Source organism: Littorina saxatilis, linkage group LG14, assembly GCF_037325665.1.
Source record: "Littorina saxatilis isolate snail1 linkage group LG14, US_GU_Lsax_2.0, whole genome shotgun sequence".
In the NCBI taxonomy this organism is placed as follows: Eukaryota; Metazoa; Mollusca; class Gastropoda; order Littorinimorpha; family Littorinidae; genus Littorina; species Littorina saxatilis.
This window is the reverse complement of record NC_090258.1, coordinates 3,322,138-3,344,278: the sequence shown is the minus strand read 5'-3', so window position 1 is coordinate 3,344,278 and position 22,141 is coordinate 3,322,138. Positions and strand designations below refer to the sequence as shown.

The 22,141-nt window shown below is 41.1% G+C and overlaps 1 protein-coding gene across 1 annotated transcript in view; it reads left to right on the top strand.

The window, feature by feature from the left end:
- The window catches only part of LOC138946912 (diacylglycerol kinase beta-like), a 159,600-nt gene that overhangs the window by 90,136 nt on the left and 47,323 nt on the right, over positions 1 to 22,141 (top strand). Inside the window, exons 4-7 of the mRNA XM_070318313.1 lie at positions 10,032 to 10,278; positions 10,919 to 10,995; positions 11,549 to 11,939; positions 17,871 to 18,032. Coding sequence (XP_070174414.1) covers positions 10,215 to 10,278; positions 10,919 to 10,995; positions 11,549 to 11,939; positions 17,871 to 18,032 — 694 coding nt within the window. The 5' untranslated portion in view covers positions 10,032 to 10,214. The remainder of the gene's footprint in view (positions 1 to 10,031; positions 10,279 to 10,918; positions 10,996 to 11,548; positions 11,940 to 17,870; positions 18,033 to 22,141) is intronic.

Sequence of the window (22,141 nt, the reverse complement as noted above, 5' to 3'; positions counted from 1 at the left end):
CCATCACTCATAATCGCAAAATAAAATGTGCATTCATTTCAAAGCTCACTTGATTGAATGTCAGTTACTATATTCACACCATGACATTTTGTCAACACTTTGTCCTTAAAAAATGTTTTCACTGTCATCCAAGAGGTAATGTGTATTGCCTGAATTGCTTCAGGCAATAAGCGTAATTTTGAGAGTCAAATTTCAGGCATTACGTGTAATGCCTGGTATTTTTAGGCATTACGTGTAATGCCTAGTGGTCACAGGCATTACGCGTAATGCCTGAACATTTTAGGCATTACGCGTAATGCCTGGTTTCACTTAATGCCTGTAACATATATATATATATATATGTTACAGGCATTAAGTGAAACGCGTAATGCCTGAAATGTTCAGGCATTACGCGTAATGCCTGTGACCACTAGGCATTACACGTAATGCCTAAAAATACCAGGCATTACGTGTAATGCCTGAAAATCATTGTCAGGCATTACACGTAATGCCTGAAACCTGTTACAGGCATTAAGTGAAACCAGGCATTACGTGTAATGCCTGAATATCGTTTGATAGAATCGGTCGAACAACAACACCTTTGACTCTCTCTCGTTTCTTCTTCTTCTGACACTCTGCGCACAAAGATTTCTAAAGTTCTATCGCGTGGCGTGGTATGTTGTCGTATTTCTCGTGCAACTCCTTCTCCATACGATCACGACCGCCATGGCCTGTGGCCACATGCGCTCTCTTGGCGATATTGTATGCTTCTTCAAGGGTAGCATTGTAGAGAATGGATTCCTCAGCTGTGTTAGTACTTTTCTGTACAAGCCTTTTGATGTCACCGCATCTTAATACCTCGAATCTGAAAATTAAAGTAAATGACAACTATTTAATGGCAATAACAGGACATGTTTATCAAGGTTATAAACAATGTACCATAACTCTCGGCAGCGAGTCGGATATAATTATAACACGTAGGACAGGGTCCAGATTGAATTCATCTTGCTAAAACATGTCAATGTACCCGAGCGCTACATTCAAACTACTAAAGATCGTGAACAACTTACGTCGAATAATAACAACAAATCTTCCTTATGAGAAAAAAACACCCGTTCACACAGTGTTTCTCAAGCGATCAATAATAATAATTTGATATCGTAGCTAGCTTTCAACAGCCCCGGAATGTGAGATAACACAACGCAATTTTCTTATTAACTGTTTTTGTTCCAGCAAGAACGATACAGTCAGTGTACTAAGCTTTTTTACATTTAGTCAAGTTTTGACTAAATGTTTTAACATAGAGGGGGAATCGAGACGAGGGTCGTGGTGTATGTGTGTGTGTGTGTGTTGTGTGTGTGTGTGTGTGTGTGTGTCTGTGCGTGTGTGTGTGTAGAGCGATTCAGAGTAAACTACTGGACCGATCTTTATGAAATTTTACATGAGAGTTTCTGGGTATGATATCCCCGGACGTTTTTTTCATTTTTTCGATAAATGTCTTTTATGACGTCATATCCGGCTTTTTGCAAAAGTTGAGGCGGCACTGTCACACCCTCAATTTTCAATCAAATTGATTGAAATTTTGGCCAAGCATTCTTCGACAAAGGCCGGACTTCGGTATTGCATTTCAGCATGGAGGCTTCATTAAAAATCTGAAAATTGTAATTAAAATTATTTTTTTATAAAACGATCCAAAATTACTTTTATTTTATTCTTCATCATGTTCTGATTCCAAAAACATATAAATATGTTATATTCGGATTAAAAACAAGCTCTGAAAATTAAAAATATAAAAATTATGATTAAAATTAAATTTCCGAAATCGTTTTTAAAACAAATTCATCTTATTCCTTGTCGGTTCCTGATTCCAAAAACATATATAGATATATGTTTTGATTAAAAACACGCTCAGAAAGTTAAAACGAAGAGAGGTACTTTGCACAAGCGGCGGACTACGTTCAGTTTCATTCTGTGAGTTCCACAGCTTGACTAAATGTAGTAATTTCGCCTTACGCGACTTGTTTGTTACCTACCTTTGACATTTTAATTATGTGTCAATTACTCTATCAGAGACAGCATTGGAGATAACCCGGTTTCAGTATTGTTTCACGATAGACGTAGAGCTGAATACCAACACTCAAATCTGTTTTTGACAAACACCACACATCACTTACTTTCCCAAGAGATGATACTCATGACGTGACTATGTTGTTTTCTGGAAGGCAGCTTTTACTTTTTCGATTGTTCTGAAGTACACAGCTTTCGGGAGCAACTTTCTGCCGTCCTTTTCATAATGTTCAAACAAACGTGGAGTAAACAATTGTTCTTTTTCATTATCCTCCATGGTGACGAATAAGCAACTGGTGAAAACTCGACTGGAAATATTGGACCTCTGCTTTCCATTGTGACATGCACTCACACGTGAAATTCAAACTGTGGTGAACACTATGTCAGAAATACATTATGTTGCATTGCGAACCATCACTCATAATCGCAAAATAAAATGTGCATTCATTTCAAAGCTCACTTGATTGAATGTCAGTTACTATATTCACACCATGACATTTTGTCAACACTTTGTCCTTAAAAAAATTTCTCCCCGCCATCCAAGAGGTAATGTGTATTGCCTGAATTGCTTCAGGCAATAAGCGTAATTTTGAGAGTCAAATTTCAGGCATTACGTGTAATGCCTGGTATTTTTAGGCATTACGTGTAATGCCTAGTTGTCACAGGCATTACGCGTAATGCCTGAACATTTCAGGCATTACGCGTAATGCCTGGTTTCACTTAATGCCTGTAACATATATACAACTACTAGATGATTACCCGCTTCGCCGGGAAGAAGTAGAGCCGAATACCAGGCTGTGCCTGGGACGCCAGCTTTGCCGGCGCACGAAGGAAAGGAAATAAACGCGCAAAACACTGGAGACCTTCTAAAAATAGTAACGTGCAGTGACCTTCTAATAACGTAGTAACGGGAATATGGATTGACGCCACACGGAGGAAGGGAGATAATCGCGGCTGAAAACACTGGAGAAGATAAGGAAGAATTACTGGTAGTGGATCCCGACAAAAAAAAAAACAAAAAAAAAATCGGTTCAGCGCGCACAGCGCTGCGCGCTGAGAGCACGTGTTGAAATATCTCATCGATGAGGTTGTGTCCGGGGTGTAGCTGAATACGGTCTCCAAATTTGAAAAAGATCCACCGAGAACTTTGGCTTGGCATCGCGGACACACACACACACACAGACAGACAGACAGACAGACACAAAGCGAACACACACACACACACACACAAACACGCGCTCGCGGAGAGAGAGAGAGAGAGAGAGAGAGAGAGAGAGAGAGAGAGAGAGAGAGAGAGAGAGAGAGAGAGAGAGAGAGACACACACACACACACACACGCCCACGCACGCGCGCGCGCGCACACACACACACACACACACACACACACACACACACACACACACACACACACACACACACACACACACACACACACACTTCACAAAGAAAAACACATAGGGAGAAAGAGTGACAGACAAAGCTGTTGACAAAGCACTTTACAGCTGTCGTGTCTTATTTGCTGTTAACCGGCGTATTTCGAAAAAGTGTTGTGAACTTTAAATACTTCAAATGATGCACCGCTGTGTTATGACTACTTTAGTTGATATGTGTAGGTGGATAGACACTTGACTTAAAACAAATTACAGCCAAAGCCAGGATGACTTTCTTGAATCGTTAGGCGTGCTCTAACTACACTAGTATTAGTAATAGTGTGTGGGTGTGGGTGTAAGACAGAGCCAGAGATACACGGAAGAGAATAAAACTAACTTTAGGCGAATACTTGAGTGTGTTTCTATACTGTGTGCGTGTGTTTGTGTGAGAGATGATAATTAGTTTTAACGTCCTCTTAGAACCAATTGGCCTATCTTGGGACAGGTAGAGTTGATATGATTTATGGGGGGACAGGACACTGGACAGACAGGTATGCAAACAGAGAACACATATGATCGTGTTATAGATCTGGAAGTCTGTTGTTGCGATATTTCAAAATGGGGATGGAAGTAAAGATTTTGTTGGGGTTGTTGCCATAGTGTACGCAAAATATAGTTGGAGTGGAGCGGTTTTGTAGGCTTATTTGCTTTTTATTATGTAAAATATTTTTCACACTTTTGGATTATGCCAAAATGATGTAATAAAGAACTGGCTGAATAAGTAAATAAATACGTAACTAGAAACATAAAAAAAAAATTATTAGCCAAATAAGAATATTAAATATAACTTGCTAAAATAATATATCAGAATGGGGAACTTAAGTTCAGGTAGGAGGGCGGTGTATGTGATTTAGCCTTGTTTGAATAGAGCTATATGATAGGTGTTGTAGGCGCTTTGGTTGTTGGGCGTGGGGGGGGGGGGGGGGGGGGGGTCGGTGGGAGAGAGGGTTGAGGGGTGGGAAGGGGGAGAGGGGATGGAGTTTTCAAAACAGATGTCCTATTTCAGCCTTATGTATTGAGAGACACAGGGTGTATGCTGGCTTCCATTGAAGCGTGCATTGTTTATCTAAAAACTCATGGGGTTTCAGTTTGTGTGAGAGAGAGAGAGAGAGAGAGAGAGAGAGAGAGAGAGAGAGAGAGAGAGAGAGAGAGAGAGAGAGAGAGAGAGAGAGAGAGAGAGAATTGAATTGAACTTTATTTAACAAAGATTAAGATTTAAGGCTACGCCTTTTCTTACAATCTGTCCTTGGGACGCATAGACACACAATTATATAATTAAAAAATTAAAAATTAAAAAGTTAAAAAAGTTAACCAACAAAAGGAGGTCGGAAAACTTCAGCACGTGATAATAAAGATGACGATGCTGATGCTGATAATGATGATGATGAAGATGAGGCATGAAAAGCATATATGTGGTTATTCATAAAATCAAATGCATACTATGCAGGTAATTATAATTTATACAAGCTGGTAGCAATCGAACATGTAGCAATAGTACAACAAAAATATGTTCAGAACATACAATGCATAGCATATCTTTGACGTAATAATAAGTGTGGTAAATCAAAAGGCGTTGAACTACTCAGACATTAAGTGGTTTTTAACACATTTTTTAAAACTTTTTAATGACTTTAAGTGCTATAAAGGATGATGGAAGTGAATTCCAAACTGAAGTACCCAAAAAAGCAAGACTGGTCTTAATCTCTTATACGCGTCTTAGGGGTAATTATTGATTGGCAGGTCAGACGATATGGAGAAGTGCTAGAACCGAAGGGAAAGAAACACACTCTTTCCTCAGTGTCCACGTCACGTCACACAGACAGGCAGTCCGAGTACAACGCAAGGCACAGGTATTGTCTTTGCACAAGGTGCAAAAACGCTTCGAACTTTATCGTAAGATTTTAAGCGTAACACAAGCTCTAGGTTGTATTTAACACTACTAAGAAAATTGAACCAAATAATGTTTGTCCAAGGTGACCCGGCGATCGCGCTCACACACACACACACACATCATATACATACACTCGCGCAGAGAGAGAGAGAGAGAGAGAGAGAGAGAGAGAGAGAGAGAGAGAGAGAGAGAGAGAGAGAGAGAGAGAGAGAGAGAGAGAGAGAGAGAGAGAGAGAGAGAGAGAGAGAGAGAGAGAGAGAGAGAGAGAGAGAGAGAGAGAGAGAGAGAGAGAGAGAGAGAGAGAGAGAGAGAGAGTATACACGGAAGAGAAAAGCTCTAACTGTGTGCGAATACTAAAGTGTGTGTGTTTGTCTATGTGTGTGTGTGTGAGAGAGAGAGAGAGAGAGAGAGAGAGAGAGAGAGAGAGAGAGAGAGAGAGAGAGAGAGAGAGTATACACGGAAGAGTAAAGCTCTAACTGTGCGAATACTAAAGTGTGTGTGTGTGTGTGTGTTTGTCCATGTGTGTGTGTGTGTGTTTGTGTGTGTGTGTGTGTTAGAGAGAGAGAGAGAGAGAGAGTATACACGGAAGAGAAAAACTCTGACTGTGTGCGAATACTAAAGTATGTGTATGTTTGTCTGTGTGTGTGTGTGTGTGAGAGAGAGAGAGAGAGAGATAGTATGCACGGAAGAGAAAAGCTCTAACTGTGTGCGAATACTAAAATACACGTGTGTGTGTGTGTGTGTGTGTGTGTGTGTGTGTGTGTGTGTGTGTGTGTGTGTGTGTGTGATAGAGAGTCTACACGGATGAGAAAAGCATTGCCACGCTTGCGTCTTCCCAGCGAAAATTCATTTCATACCAAGTTCATTATCTGTATCATCAGTGTTCGTCTGTCTTGTCTGTCCAATTGAACAACCAATGGGTCCAACTCCAAGTACAGTGATTGTTATGGGGGCCCCTTGTTTTGTTTTGTCATTAATTCAACGTTTCAATAACACACCATTCTTGTTTTGGTTTTTTATTCTGAATTTTGCAACTTCTTCATCGTTCATGGGTTGAAACTCCAACGGTGTTGACGTGTATGTCCGTTTTTCCCCGCCATTTAGGCAGCCATTCGCCGCTTTCAGGGGAAGCATGCTGGGTATTTTCGTTTTCCTTTAACCCACCGGACTCTGGCATGGAGATATTCTGTGTATGTGTGTGAGAGAGACAGACAGACAGACAGACAGAGAGCGTTAACGAAGCTTTCGGTTGTACTTGTACTTGTAGTTTTATCTGTCGGGGAAACAGAAAGATCGGACCGATAACATCCCCATCGTGAAATTCATAATCTAGGTGCTACCAGTGACATTGTCTAGAGAGAGAGAGAGAGAGAGAGAGAGAGAGAGAGAGAGAGAGAGACACACAGACAGACAGACAGAGAGTGACAGAGAGAGGAGAGAGAGAGAGAGAGAGAGAGAGAGAGAGAGAGAGAGAGAGAGAGAGAGAGAGAGAGAGAGAATGCGTGGTGTGACAGTGGAACTGGAAGAGACGGAGATACTACTAACGAATAGGGGGGGCGGCACATATTGGCAGAGGACGCCGGAGGGCGGTAGAGTATCATCCAGGCTAGCCGGGCAATGCTCGGGAAACAAGAGTCAATGATTGACTTTTAATAACTCAGACTCATTGATATTTCACTTGCCACAAGTTCGATATTACAGTAATAGCATCACGCATTTGACATTTTCCTTTTTGCCATCAGATAATGACTTTAACATTGGACTGCAGACGGTCTTTCGGGACGTGTTTTTTTTTTCTTTTTTCTTTTTTTCTTTCTATATATGGTGAATCACTGAATGGTTCTCGTGTGAAGAGGAAATTATGTAACAGTATAGGGTGTGGGGGGGGGGGGGGGTTGCTGGTGCCTATAAAAGGGGAGTATAAGGATAAGGTCATTCTCTGGTTCTATAGTTCACAAGTTAACAGGGGGTATCTGATTGCAATAACACCGTCATTGTATTATTTGGGTGTGTGTTGATTTCGGTTGTATATATTTTCAATTATGTATAACATGGTCATTGATATTGAATGCTGATAGTGATAAGCTTTGTAGCTTCATACTGACAAATATACATTTATTTCATGTAACATTAAACTGGTTACGAAGCATTTACGTATTTTTTTGCTATTCATTTCTGCAAAGGGGACGAGGTTGGTTTGCCAGTTTCATATTGCCAGCGGTCGTAGCAGCATGGGTGGCCCTTTTGAAAAATGGCTCATGGCACAGCACGCACGGAAATGAAGTTAAAGATCAAACAGCTACTTTTAGTGAATAAAACCGTGACCAGTGGCAGGTTGATACTGATATATATCAAATTACATGTACTGATGTAGCAAAACCTGTGTTTAATCCTCAAAACATTTAGAGCTCGAGTTGGTGTAACTGGTGACGTAACTCTTGATGAGAAAAGTGTTCAAGCCGCCTGCCAAAACTCTAAGGTATACCAACTGGTTGTAACTGAAGGTTAAATTGAGTAAGTATTTATATATATATATATATATAATATAACTTACTTTTTTTTTTACTGCATAAACAATAATCTGCACAAAATAGGAAAGAAAATGAATCATGTTTACGTTAATCCACCGCATCTAAAATGGTAAAGGAGACATGTGTGTGTAGTGTTTATCCAACGCTCTCAGGTCAATGAGCTTCATGGGTCAAACTTTATACCTCCCACGCACGAACCCTGTGCGTGTTCATACCTCCTCAGTATGATCAGTTCGCCGTGCAGACTTGGATAATGTAACGACATTTAGTGATGACTGAAGCCGACTGAAAGGCGTAATCTGTTTGCCTTACACGCACGCATCGACAATGAAGCATGCTTAGGCCAAAAAAAAAAATTTGTCTGTTTAGGGTAACCCGACCGACCCTATCGATTTGGCGCCGACCCAAAAACTTTTTTTTGATTTAAAAAAAAAAAAGAAAAAAAAAGAGGTAAAAATGCTAAAAAGAGACATTTGGCGTTTCTTTCTCTCCCTTTCTCTCTGTTTTATTTATACGTTAGTTTTGAAACATGTATTCATCAAATATAAGAAGTGAATTTACACACACACACAAAAAAAAAAAAATTAAAAAAAAAAAACCTACCTACCTACCGACCCTACTTTTTTTGGTCATGTTACCCTAAACAGACAATTTTATTTTTTTGGCCTTATGGGCACATGTATTAATTGACATACAAGGAAAACGACTTTGTAACTGGACAGGTAGAACTAAGTTTCCCTTGTGCATATATATATATATATAATCCGTGGCTATTCAGCGTTTCTTTTTCTTCATGAATTCTTTTCTTTTTTCTGCCTTCTTGCTCATTCACCTGTATTTTTTCCAAAAATCTCTTCTCTTGCCGCTTGTCTCGCGATTCATGTATAGTTTAATCTGTTAGTGTTCTGATGTAAGTCCAGCAGTAGATAGGTTAAGCCTATTTTAACATACTGGAAACTGGTAATCTTCCAGTAGGTATTAATTTAGTTTTACTAAAGCCTGCTGGGACACAAGTAATGGGTTAGTGCATTTGTAAACAGGAATCGCTTGACAAGTGGCCCCCTTCATCCCCCCCTTCCTCGTCCTGATATGGCTCTGCGTAGTCGGCTGGACGTTAAGCAACAAATAAACAAACAAACAAGCGTTTTTAGCTTGACCACACACACAGACACAGGCACACACAGACACAGGCACAGGTACACACAGATACAGGCACAGGCACAGGCACACACACACACACACAGGCACACACAGACACAGGCACACACAGACACATACACGCACGTACGCACGTACGTACACACGCACACACACATACACATACACACACACACCACAACACACATTCCTCCATTTACAGTAACTATGTTCGTCCCTGGAGGATCCCCCCTCCTCTCCTGACTTACAGTACGTTCGTCCCTGGAGGATCCCCCCTCCTCTCCCGACTTACAGCTCGTGCGCGGAGAATGAAGAACAAAATATTGGTCACACACAAAACGAGAAACTTGCAATCTTGGTACAACTATTGATGTCTTGTGTCCGGTTGCCTGGGAAACCAACGGTGTTTGTGACGTAGACAGTGACAGTGGTCCGGAGCCGAAAGGCCACAGAGCTAGATGCTGCAGAGTTAAACGTGTGACAGCTCTGTGTGTGTGAGAGATAAAAACAGATTGGTGCTATGTGAATGTGAGGGATGATGATGAAAGTCTGTGACCCAGAGCTAATTATGGACACAGCATTATAAGTCTGTGCTATCTTGGGTGAATTCCTTGCTGTGACATACACTACCACTGTCTATATATTTGTCTGTGATGAGAGAGAGAGAGAGAGAGAGAGAGAGAGAGAGAGCGCACGTCCAAGAACAAGAGAGACAGCCTCTCGGGTCAGCCAGCTTAGTAAATTTCCCTCCACACCCCCACCTCCCTCCCCCCAACTCATGTCTGTCTGTCTCAGTCTCTGCATAGCTGTCTTCATCTGTCTCACACGCACAGATACACACCCACACACACACACATATACGCGCACACACGCACACACACACACACACACACTGCTACCACCACTGCCACAACCACCAACACAGTCAGCAACACCGCAACAGCTATTATACCATGACTTTCTCCTATGTTTCAGTGTCCTTAACCTCAGCATTTCCTCATTCACTGATGGACACCCATCAACCTTCATGTGTTTGAGCACCGGTGTGGAACGGTCACGGTCACTGCAGCAGACGTTGGTGACGGTGTGGTGGAGGGGGGAGGACGCTGTTGTTGACAGTTGACAACAGCCACCGCCGCCACCACCACGACCACCACCATGGCCAGACAGTGGCAGAAGCTCAGCCCTGCTGAGTTTCATCAGATGCAGGAGTATATTTCTTGTGAGTACATTGAATTGAGAGAGTGTGTGTGTGTGTGTGTGGCTGTGTGCTAAAGAGTGACAGTGTTTGTCAGTTGTCTGAGTTGGGGAGGGGGGAAGGAGCATGTGCCTGTGTATCATAGTCTGTGTATAAATTGTTGGCAATGTTGAAATTCCCTGGTGTTCAAAAATACCTCTCGTAAATCCTGGGTATTTTGCATGTTTTGCAATGTGTTTTGGTAGGGGTTGGGTGAGGAGGGATCACTCTGGCAGTTTTTGTTAAGTGTTAACTTTGCCTCTCTGCATACATGTTTAAGTGTCTGTGTGGCTGTCTCTCTGTGAGTCTTTCTGTCTCAGTCTCTCCCAATCACAAAACACCTTGGACATGGACGCGAAAACACACACAGACATGCATGCATGCACACACACACACTCGTGCGCACACAAACACACACACAAACACACACACACGTGCGCATGCACGCACACGCACACACACACACACACACACACACCTGCACACAAACACACACTCTCACACACACACTCACACACCTGCACACACACATGCCAACACCGCCCCCCCACCCCCACCCCCATCCCCACACACCCATACCCAGGTCAAAGAGCAATCAACACAGTACTGTGTTTCTGTTGACCAGACTCCAGCAAGAAGGTGAAAGAAGTGCTGGAAGAGTTCAACGGGGATGGCCAGCTGTCCAAGTATAACCCCGAGGAGGTCAGTATTCCACCTGTCTGTCTTGTGCTTGCTTTTATCAAACATTCTCTTGCTGCAAGGTCCAGTGTATGCATCCAGGTGAAATGGAAAAAAAACAAAGAAAACATCATGCTGAAACCTTTAAACTCCTGTCTTCTGTTTTTGGACCTTCAAAAGTGTGCAACAGTGGGCCTTTAAATGATACTATTAAATTATTCCATGATCCCTATCTGAAAAACAGGAGTTTCTGAAGTTCTCGACAAGATTATTGCACTTTTGTAATTAAGGTTAAGTATCAATTTTGAAGCAGAGTGCTAATACTCGTGGAAAGACAGTGATACTGTGAACAGTTAATATAATTAAGAAAACAATTGTGCATCTTCCAAAGCAGATGTTAAAGTTAGGTAACTGTTGATTCTGCTTCGGCCAATTTACTAGCCTACCTTCAAGCCATTCATGCAGCATCAGCAGCATGGTAATCATATAATTGTTTTGTGTGTTTCAATCAATTGACTTCCCGTGCTTGAAGCTGTTCATGGTATTGGTAATCATATTACTGTTTTGTATGTTTCAGCCAATTGACTACCCGTGCTTCAAGCTGTTCATGGACCTGTACCTGGACGCTGAGATCCCGGAGGACCTGTGCCAGCACCTGTTCCTGTCCTTCATGAAGAAGGCTCAGCTGGCGGCAGGCGGTCCACTGGGGGCCAACAGCGGCCCGGGCCAGGGTAAGGATTTCCACGTTAAGGATGTAGCCGTGGTGGCCTCACAGACTATTTGCGCCCCTATCACTAACCTCACCTCCGAGATGCACTATGACAAAGACTCCTCCTCCTCGCAACCCAGCTCCCGCCCCCACTCCAGTTTAGCGGAGAAAATCCACGGATTGACGGAGAAGCTCCAGCATGGCTTGGGTCACGTGCGGCACGATAGCGGCGGGGATCCGGGTCGGCGAAGTCGTGCAGGTATCGCCTTCCTTCCCCCCCTTCTCTCCTTGACTGGCTCCTGAGACCGTGTTGACTTTGTGCTGCCTTGGGGAGTCATGTACCCTTCTCCTGCTCCTTCCTTTTGTTGCATTGTGGCCGCAGTGGTTTCTATGGAAACTCTTGTTTTCACCCTCCCCAGGAGTGGTTTCTCTTTGCCATCCGTTTTGTTGTTGCATCATGGCCGATATTCTGTTTTTAAGTTCCTTCATACCCTGTTATGTTGTTGCATCATGGCCGATATTCTGTTTTTAAGTTCCTTCTTACCCCGTTATGTTGTTGCATCATGATCATGGCCAATTTTCTGTTTCAAGTTCTCCTTCCCCAGTTTTGTTATGCTTTTACTTGCCAGGGTGTTTGAGAGGAATCGACTCTTCTCTTTTTCCCAGCTCTGGAATGTGATTCCTTAACCTGTCCTTCGTTTCTGTTGTTGCATCGTGCCTGATATTTTACTTTTGTATGGCGAGGTGTCCTTGGGGATTCTTTCTTATGTCCCCCCATTTTTGACTCACATGCGAAGCAAAAGTGAGTCTATGTACTCACCCGAGTCGTCCGTCCGTCCGGACGTCCGGACGTCCGTCTGTCCGGAAAACTTTAACGTTGGATATTTCTTGGACACTATTCAGTCTATCAGTACCAAATTTGGCAAGATGGTGTATGATGACAAGGCCCCAAAAAACATACATAGCATCTTGACCTTGCTTCAAGGTCAAGGTCGCAGGTGCCATAAATGTTGTCTAAAAACCAGCTATTTTTCCCATTTTCTCTGAAGTTTTTGAGATTGAATACCTCACCTATATATGATATATAGGGCAAAGTAAGCCCCATCTTTTGATACCAGTTTGGTTTACCTTGCTTCAAGGTCAAGGTCACAGGAGCTCTTCAAAGTTGGATTGTATACATATTTTGAAGTGACCTTGACCCTGAACTATGGAAGATAACTGTTTCAAACTTAAAAATTATGTGGGGCACATGTTATGCTTTCATCATGAGACACATTTGGTCACATATGATCAAGGTCAAGGTCACTTTGACCCTTATGAAATGTGACCAAAATAAGGTAGTGAACCACTAAAAGTGACCATATCTCATGGTAGAAAGAGCCAATAAGCACCATTGTACTTCCTATGTCTTGAATTAACAGCTTTGCATGACCTTGGATGACCTTGACCTTGGGTCAAGGTCACATGTATTTTGGTAGGAAAAATGTGTAAAGCAGTTCTTAGTGTATGATGTGTCAAGCATGTGAGTCGTATGGGCTTTGCCCTTCTTGTTTAAATTTGTTTTTTAACTTAACCTTTTCTCTTTTTTTTGGTTGGACGTGTACATTTATATCCCCCCGCTTTGGTTCGTTTACTACAACGTGGCTGATTCCTCTTTGCTTGGCATTGGCTCTCCCAGTCCCGTGTCCTTTCTATTGCTGCCTCTCGAGGTGAATGGACTGAGCTACGTCAGTACTGAGCAGTCAGCAGCTACCCTTCCTGTTTGCTGATCAGCGAAACCATCAGTGATGCCCTGGAGTGATTCTATTGAACCCTGGTTGTGTTTCCGTTTGCTCCTCCTGAGATAAGGGTTTGGGACCCTTTTTGGCATTGACAGTCAGGTATTCTGTGCTTGTGAGAGGCTTCTGGCTTGGCGTATGCATACAATTCAGCTGAAGATTTTGTTTTTTTCAAGTTTTAAAAAGCTCTTGTGGTCTTGCTTCTTGACATTTCTCATTGCACGTCCGTCACCAAACAGCCTCCCCCTGAGAACTTTTGTGTCATGCATTAGATATGTGCTGCAGTAATACCTGCCATGAGCATTCCTGGAATGAAGTTGAAGGTTCTGACAATACAAGCCTTGAAGGTTACCTGAATTGGGCCTAGTTCATGGGTATGTGTGTGTGTGTGAGAGACAGAGGCAATGACAATGACAATTCTTTATTTTACGAGGGTAACAGAATAAGCATTGGTATACTTTTTTGCATCTGGCCCTCAAACAGAGAGACAGACAGATAGACACACAGAGAGACATACAGACATATAGACACAGAGAGAGAGAGAGAGAGAGAGAGAGAGAGAGAGAGAGAGAGAGAGAGAGAGAGAGAGAGAGATTTATTTTGCATACATGTGTATAGCCCAGATTGTGTGTGTGTGTTTATTACATGACATTACAGGCCAGTCACTAGCGAGGAGTGTGTCTGAAACACGTGGACAAGGAGCACTTGTGGAAAGTTTGCCTCAATTAAAGCAAGAGTATTTCCCAACCCATACAAACCAGACAGACTTATTTCCGGAGTCCCTTCTCACGAATGACAAGTAGAGGGAAAGCATGTCATCCTTACAACAACAAGACATGATGCTGATGACACACTGGCCTGAAGCTGGCAAGCACCACAACAGTACTTGTTGACCTGGCCTTTAGGAGAGCAAGTATGCCACGGGGCTAAGGAAGCTGCCTAAGGACTGTGTGAGAATCAGCCAGAAAATGGCCTTCCCTGCAGGTGTTATGAAAATTGCAACACCTCCCTCACACCCTTCACCCCCTAGCCACAACTCCTGCCCTCTGTTGGGTGACTGACGGGTGACTGACGGGTGAACGAGTGCAAACCGAACTAGTACCTATGCTTGAACCAAAAGGAAAGGAAACGTGGAATTCAGTCAAGATATGTGACATTTCAGGAATCGCTCATGGCAGGTTTTTCTTTACTGTTGTGTCGCTTGTGGTCATTGCATGCTTTTTGTTTTTGTCTCTGCTTGTCCCAGGGTTTACATTGTGCTGCAGTAAGTTTGGTATTGCAAATTGCATTCATGGACTGTTGCTCTTAATTCCTCTGCTCGGTATGTTGTGCTACAATGCTGCAATATTGTGCATTATTTGCAGCATGTTTTTCAAAGTTGTCTTTGCTTATTTTGGAAAAAACGTGTGCCTTGGATCTGCAGGGTGGACTGTCCAAAAAACATCTCCTCCCCCTCCCCCCCTCCTCGTTACAAATTGATGCACACACACTCATACAAATGAAAAGAAGGAACGAGAACCGATTTAAGCAGATAACATATCAGTCATTCGCCCATTTGGATCTTCAAACCCCCTCCCTTAACCAATACTAACCTCTCTACTCTACACAGTGCCTTGTAGGTGATGAAGTAAGAAATAAAAAGGATGTATTAAAGAAATAACAAGTCGCGTAAGGCGAAAATACAATATTTAGTCAAGTAGCTGTCGAAGTCACAGAATGAAACTGAACGCAATGCCATTTTTCAGCAAGACCGTATACTCGTAGCATCGTCAGTCCACCGCTCATGGCAAAGGCAGTGAAATTGACAAGAAGAGCGGGGTAGTAGTTGAGCTAAGAAGGATAGCACGCTTTTCTGTACCTCTCTTTGTTTTAACTTTCTGAGCGTGTTTTTAATCCAAACATATCATATCTATATGTTTTTGGAATCAGGAACCGACAAGGAATAAGATGAAAGTGTTTTTAAATTGATTTGGACAATTTAATTTTGATAATAATTTTTATATATTTAATTTTCAGAGCTTGTTTTTAATCCGAATATAACATATTTATATGTTTTTGGAATCAGCAAATGATGGAGAATAAGATAAACGTAAATTTGGATCGTTTTATAAATTTTTATTTTTTTTTACAATTTTCAGATTTTTAATGACCAAAGTCATTAATTAATTTTTAAGCCACCAAGCTGAAATGCAATACTGAAGTCCGGGCTTCGTCGAAGATTACTTGACCAAAATTTCAACCAATTTGGTTGAAAAATGAGGGCGTGACAGTGCCGCCTCAACTTTCACGAAAAGCCGGATATGACGTCATCAAAGACATTTATCAAAAAAATGAAAAAAATGTATGGGGATTTCATACCCAGGAACTCTCATGTCAAATTTCATAAAGATCGGTCCAGTAGTTTAGTCTGAATCGCTCTACACACACACACACACACACACAGACACACACACAGACACACACACGCACATACACCACGACCCTCGTGTCGATTCCCCCTCGATGTTAAAATATTTAGTCAAAACTTGACTAAATATAAAAAGGATGTATTAGCCTTTTAAAAGAAGAGATAGCAAGAGTCTGTCGGCCTGAGGTTACATTCATATTCTCAAGCATTGAGATACATATCCGAGCGTTTGTACATTGTGTACATATGTGCAACTTTTACGCATTATGAAGTAGCTGCCTAAGTATTTGAGTTTATTAGAAACTTGACAGTGGAAATGACCAGAAATGTTCACGCAAAACAAACAGACTGGCAAGTTCAATGTGTATGATTAAAGGCCCTTCAACAGAGGAAAAATATATCTGAAGTAGAAATCTTGAATGTACTATCAATTGTTTGTTTCTGTTCCTGAAATGCCTCCAAAGCAGACTTGGTTCAGCGGTAAACTTCAACACTATAAAATATTTCACTATAAAGTATTTCACTTTTAAGTATTTGTATCCAAGTATTGTTTGCTCACCCAGTGAAAAGTGTGTCATAGAATCTAACTCTTCGTCTAGGGACAGGATATGTTCAATCTCGCGCAAGCAGCAAGTGGTATAACCCTGTTTAGTATTCACTTGTTTCTTTTTTGCATGCAGCTGTGTTTCTATTTGAACTCGCATTGGATTATAGTTGGGAGATATGTTTGTTTCCAAAAAGTATACATATCAGTGTGTTGAACTCATTGTTTCCCAGGTACGGATATATCCGTACCCACTCATATGGCTCTATCTGACCAAATACGGATATATCCGCTCAGACTGTTAGCTTCAGTCGCTTCCTGTATTGTCCATCTAACGCCTGCATTCCAGCGTGTTGATACACAGTTACTACACAGTTACTACAATTCCGAGTGACCTGCTGCAGCACAGCTGGTCTCAGCTAAAAAAAAACTTGGTCAACATAGGTGGGGTAGAAAGTGTTTGAGGACTTACAAAGATCTGTTGAAATGAGTGGGTTTTTTTAATTATTTTGTGCTGTAGTTGTTTTTTTGTTTTTGTTTTTTCCATTTCATTAATTTCCATAATTCTTTGGAGTGACTTCTGACAAACCGCATCAGTTCTGTCCCACATTTTCTGTCCAGTGATTTTACCTTTACCCCCTTGTTTTTGTGTGACAATGAAAATGTCACTATGTCAGTGACTAACTTGCATGAAAAGTATTGTAAAAAATGGTGGCTACGGGATTTTGCATCTTCTCTTGTGAGTTTGTTTCCCCTTTCTGATTTTGTGTTTAACACTGTTGATATTTTGTTTAGTTGGTTGAATTACTCACAAAATATTGGCGTGTGACCTAACGTTCAATGTATATAGTTATCCTGAAATGTTAATTAAGCTAAAACCACCCACGGTGAGACAAAATGGTGATGTGAACTCATTTTAACCTTTGAATGCCTTAGACATTTATGTGTGAAAGCTCAGTAAATTTTCACTCTGAAGAACTGGAGTTTATTTATAAGCTGCATTGAATTGAGTGAAATTGCAAGGTAATTGTAATTGCAGCATTAATATCTATAGTGGAAGTTGAAATGATTTTGTTCTCACTCTTTTGAAATATGTCAGAATTATAATATGTTCTAGAAAACAAAAACTTAAAGCAATATTCTTCTGTTTGCACAGAAATTATACATAAATTCTGTAAAGGTTGTACATTGTATACTGTACTACTACTTAACCAGCAAGCTTCTTAATCTCCAGAAGGAGTATGTGTGTGCGTGCGTGTGTGCAAGCAAGTGCTGTAGAATAATTAAGACATCACCAAAGACTGCAAGTATTAAAAAGTCAGTTCAAGTTTTTGCGTGCATATGTGTATGTACGGGTGCGTGAAACTGTCTGAAAAATTGTATTTCCCTGCTAAAGCCAAAAAAATTCCCCATTTCCAAGCGAATGTTCATAGCTTTTCGGTGCGGTTGGCATGGTAACAGGGTCAGGGTCAGCGTCCACACACCCCTCGCTGGCGGTGGTGACGGGCACCTCGGTGGACAAGGGGGGAGGGGACGAGTCCACCCCTCCGGAAATGTCCAACCACTCACGCTCCTCCTCCAAGAAATCCAACCACAGCATACACAGCGTCCACAATGGCGTTGGTGAGTTAATCGCTCAGTTCACCTGCAGTATTCGCATTGCAGAATAATTAATGTAAAGTTAAAATCAGCATAAGTATTGTACTTTGAGTGCCATCGCAGAGTTCAGCTATGGTATTTGCAGTTCAGAATAATAATAATATAATGCTGTGTGAAAATAGCCACAGTGTCAACAATGGTGTTGGTGAGTTAATCGCTCAGTTCACCTCCTGTCTCCACAGTGCAGAATGATTATTATGGTAAAGTTAAGTGTCATCGCCAAGTTCATCTACAGTCATTTCTGTTCAGAATAACAAGTGTACTGAGTACTGAATTCAGGGATGACACTTCACAGTGCACAATGATTATTATGGTAAAGTTAAGTGTCATCGCCAAGTTCATCTACAGTCATTTCTGTTCAGAATAACAAGTGTACTGAGTACTGAATTCAGGGATGACACTTCACAGTGCACAATGATTATTATGGTAAAGTTAAGTGTCATCGCCAAGTTCATCTACAGTCATTTCTGTTCAGAATAACAAGTGTACTGAGTACTGAATTCAGGGATGACACTTCTCAGTGGTGTCATCACTGAATTCGGCTACAGTAATTACACTTCAGAATCAGAATAAGGTTACATACATAAGTGTTATCGCACAGTTCACCGACAGTATTTGCAGTTCAGAATAATGTAATTCAGTGTGAAAGCAGCCACAGCATTCACAATCGCGACTGAAAGTGATTGCAAAAGCTTAAGCCAACCTCTGTATTCAAGAATGTTCAAACACCGAATACAAGTGTTCAGAAATAACCACAGTAGAGAGTCTTCACATCAGTCTGGTTGATAGAATATATAGTGTTCACAGTGATCTGGCGATTATAGTGTTCACAGTGATCTGGCGATTATAGTGTTCACGGTGATCTGGCGATTATAGTGTTCACGGTGATCTGGCGATTATAGTGTTCAGTCATCTGGCGATTATAGTGTTCACAGTCATCTGGCGATTATAGTGTTCACAGTGATCTGACGATTATAGTGTTCAGTCATCTGGCGATTATAGTGTTCAGTCATCTGGCGATTATAGTGTTCACAGTGATCTGACGAATATAGTGTTTTACGGTAATCTGGCGATTATAGTGTTCATAGTCATCTGGCAATTATAGTGTTCAGTCATCTGGCGATTATAGTGTTTACAGTCATCTGGCTAATTGGGTATAGATATGTGCATAGTAGTGTGGCTGATGGAGTATAGATTATAAGAGTCCACATGAGTCTAGCTAATGTAGAATACTGATATTGTTCATATAGTCTAGGGGCCAATGGAGTATTGATAGTGTTCACAGCTAGTAGACTGGTTAATGGAGTATTGATAGTGTTCACAGTAGACTGGCTAATGGAATATTGATAGTGTTCATAGTAGACTGGCTAATTGAGTATAGATAGTGTTCATATAGTCTTGCCAATGAAGTATAAGTGTTCACAGTAGACTGACTAATGGAGAATAGATAGTGTTCATGTAGTCTTGCCAATGGAGTATACGTGTTCACAGTTGACTGGTTAATGGAGTGTTGATAGTGTTCACAGTAGACTGGCTAATGGAGTATAGATAGTGTTCACAATAGACTGGCTAATGGAGTATTAGTGTTCACAGTAGACTGGCTAATGGAGTATTGATAATGTTCAAAGTAGACTGGCTAATGAAGTATTGATAGTGTTTGCAGTAGACTGGCTAATGGAGTATAGATAGTGTTCACAGTAGACTGGCTAATGGAGTATTGATAGTGTTCACAATAGACTGGCTAGTGGAGTATGATGATAGTGTTCATTTAGTCTGGATAATGGAATGTAGATGGGCGTTCAGTCGTCTGGCTAATGGTGTTTGCAGAAGACGGTGAGAGTATACCACAGTCTGATGAGAATGGTGTGGGTAAGTGTGAGGGTGGAAGCCAGTATACTCAGTGTGTGTTGACAATTAAAGGTTGTCTTATAGTGTGATTATAAAAGCCAGTGTAGGCAGAGTTAACAATAATGGTACTACAGTGTGTAACTGTACTAACAGCCAACATAATATTGTTTATAAAGTGTTCAAAATTATGTACATTCACATTAAGGCAAAAAACAACAAGTTCACAATGGTGTTGGTCTGATTGCAAATTATACCATGCTTACACTGGTATAGTCCCCCCGCGGCTTAGGGGGAAGAATTTACCGGATGCTCCACAGCATGTCGTAAGAGGCGACTAACGGATTCTGTTTCTCCTTTTACCCTTGTTAAGTGTTTCTTGTATAGAATATAGTCAATTTTTTTTAAAGATTTTAGTCAAGCAGTATGCAAGAAATGTTAAGTCCTTTGTACTGGAAACTTACATTCTCCCAGTAAGGTAATATATTGTACTACGTTGCAAGCCCCTGGAGCAAATTTTTGATTAGTGCTTTTGTGAACAAGAAACAATTGACAAGTGGCTCTATCCCATCTTCCCCCTTTCCCCGTCGCGATATAACCCTATTCCCTTCGTGGTTGAAAACGACGTTAAACACCAAATAAAGATAAAGAAAGTTACATTGGTTATGGAGAGAAAATCTGAGAATCAGACAGGAGTGTAATTAAAATGGGGGTAAATTTACATTGGTTATGAAGAGAAAATCTGAGAATCAGACAGGAGTGTAATTAAAATGGGGGTAAATTTACATTGGATATGAGTAGAAAATGTGAGAAAAGGCTGGGGTCTTAAAGTAGAGGAAGTCCTGCATGGAAGGTCTTAAAGGTCTTAAAGGTCTTAAAGGGGGCTCCAATGTATTGCTGAATCAAAAACCAGTGTCATTTCATGCAATGTTTAGAGAGGGGTAAATGCAGGTCTGTGATTGTCAAAACCACATTGGATACTGTATGTGTTCACAATAGCATGGCATCACGCTCATAAGATAATTGCCTATGTCCTTTTATGATGTTTTGAGAAAAACAAAAAAAATTCTTTGGTTTCTGAACAATCTGCCTATCTCATTTTAGTTATAAGTTGCAAACTGCCTATCTCGAGCTGTTACCACGGGATAAACGTGAGATAAAAAGCTGACAGCAACATTTTCAATCAGCAAAACTGCATAACAGCCCACAAAGAGCTTTTGCATACCATCACATTCTTAAAACAAGTCTTCCTGTATCATAAAGAAAAAGTGCCTAACTCAAAAAACGAGATCGGCAGTTTTGCTTACGTTACCGTGGCAATGGTTTCCGATGGTCTGTGAGTTTGTACTCTCTAACACATGATAGATACCCTTCCAGTAGCTTCCCCTGTAGTTTCACTACAGAAATGCCTAACACTGAGATAGGTATTTTTCTTATGAGCGTGACAATGGGTCATTGTCATTTCAAACACCAACCAATATAGTAATATGACGTGCTGTTCACATTAATTGGCTTAATTTGTGTGACTGCAAAAGCAAACAACAGCATATGCAGTTTTCACAACGGTGTGGCTAAGATTGACTGCACAGTGTTGGCATAACGATGTGACTGAGTGTGATCGCAAAAGCTTACCACAGTTCTGTCACCTCTGTGTTTACTGCATTATAGGTAACCAGCCAAATGTACATGATATCACATGTTGCTTATATATATCAACACTCTTGCAAAATGATGACACAGTGTTTGTTGAGATAACCAACCAGGTGTACATATATATTAATATTCATGTTTTATGCTCACTCTTGCAAAGTGAAAGACACCAAATTATTCATTTGTCGCTTCTGCAACTGCAATTATTTCTGCTTCCCTGCACTGTCTTTAATGTGCACATGTTTCAACACACTATGGTCATAATTCTACTTCAGTATAGCTCCTGGGTTGGTCTTGGGCGGATGCCTTATTCTTGCGAAAATGTGGAACTTTTTTAGTCTCTTTGTTTGCAGCACTTTGTCATCCTCTCATATAGCTTTTATAGGTTATTTGTTCTTTTTCTTCTTGGGTACATGGAAGAACAGTTTTTGTGGCCAAATTTTTCGCCCATTTTATTTATTTGTTTTTATTTTTTGCTGAAAAAGTTAAGTGTCTGCCGAAAAAATTAATGGGGGAGGCAAAAATGGTTCTGAAAATTGAATTTAATGGCAAACTTGGAGCTCAGATGACACCAAATT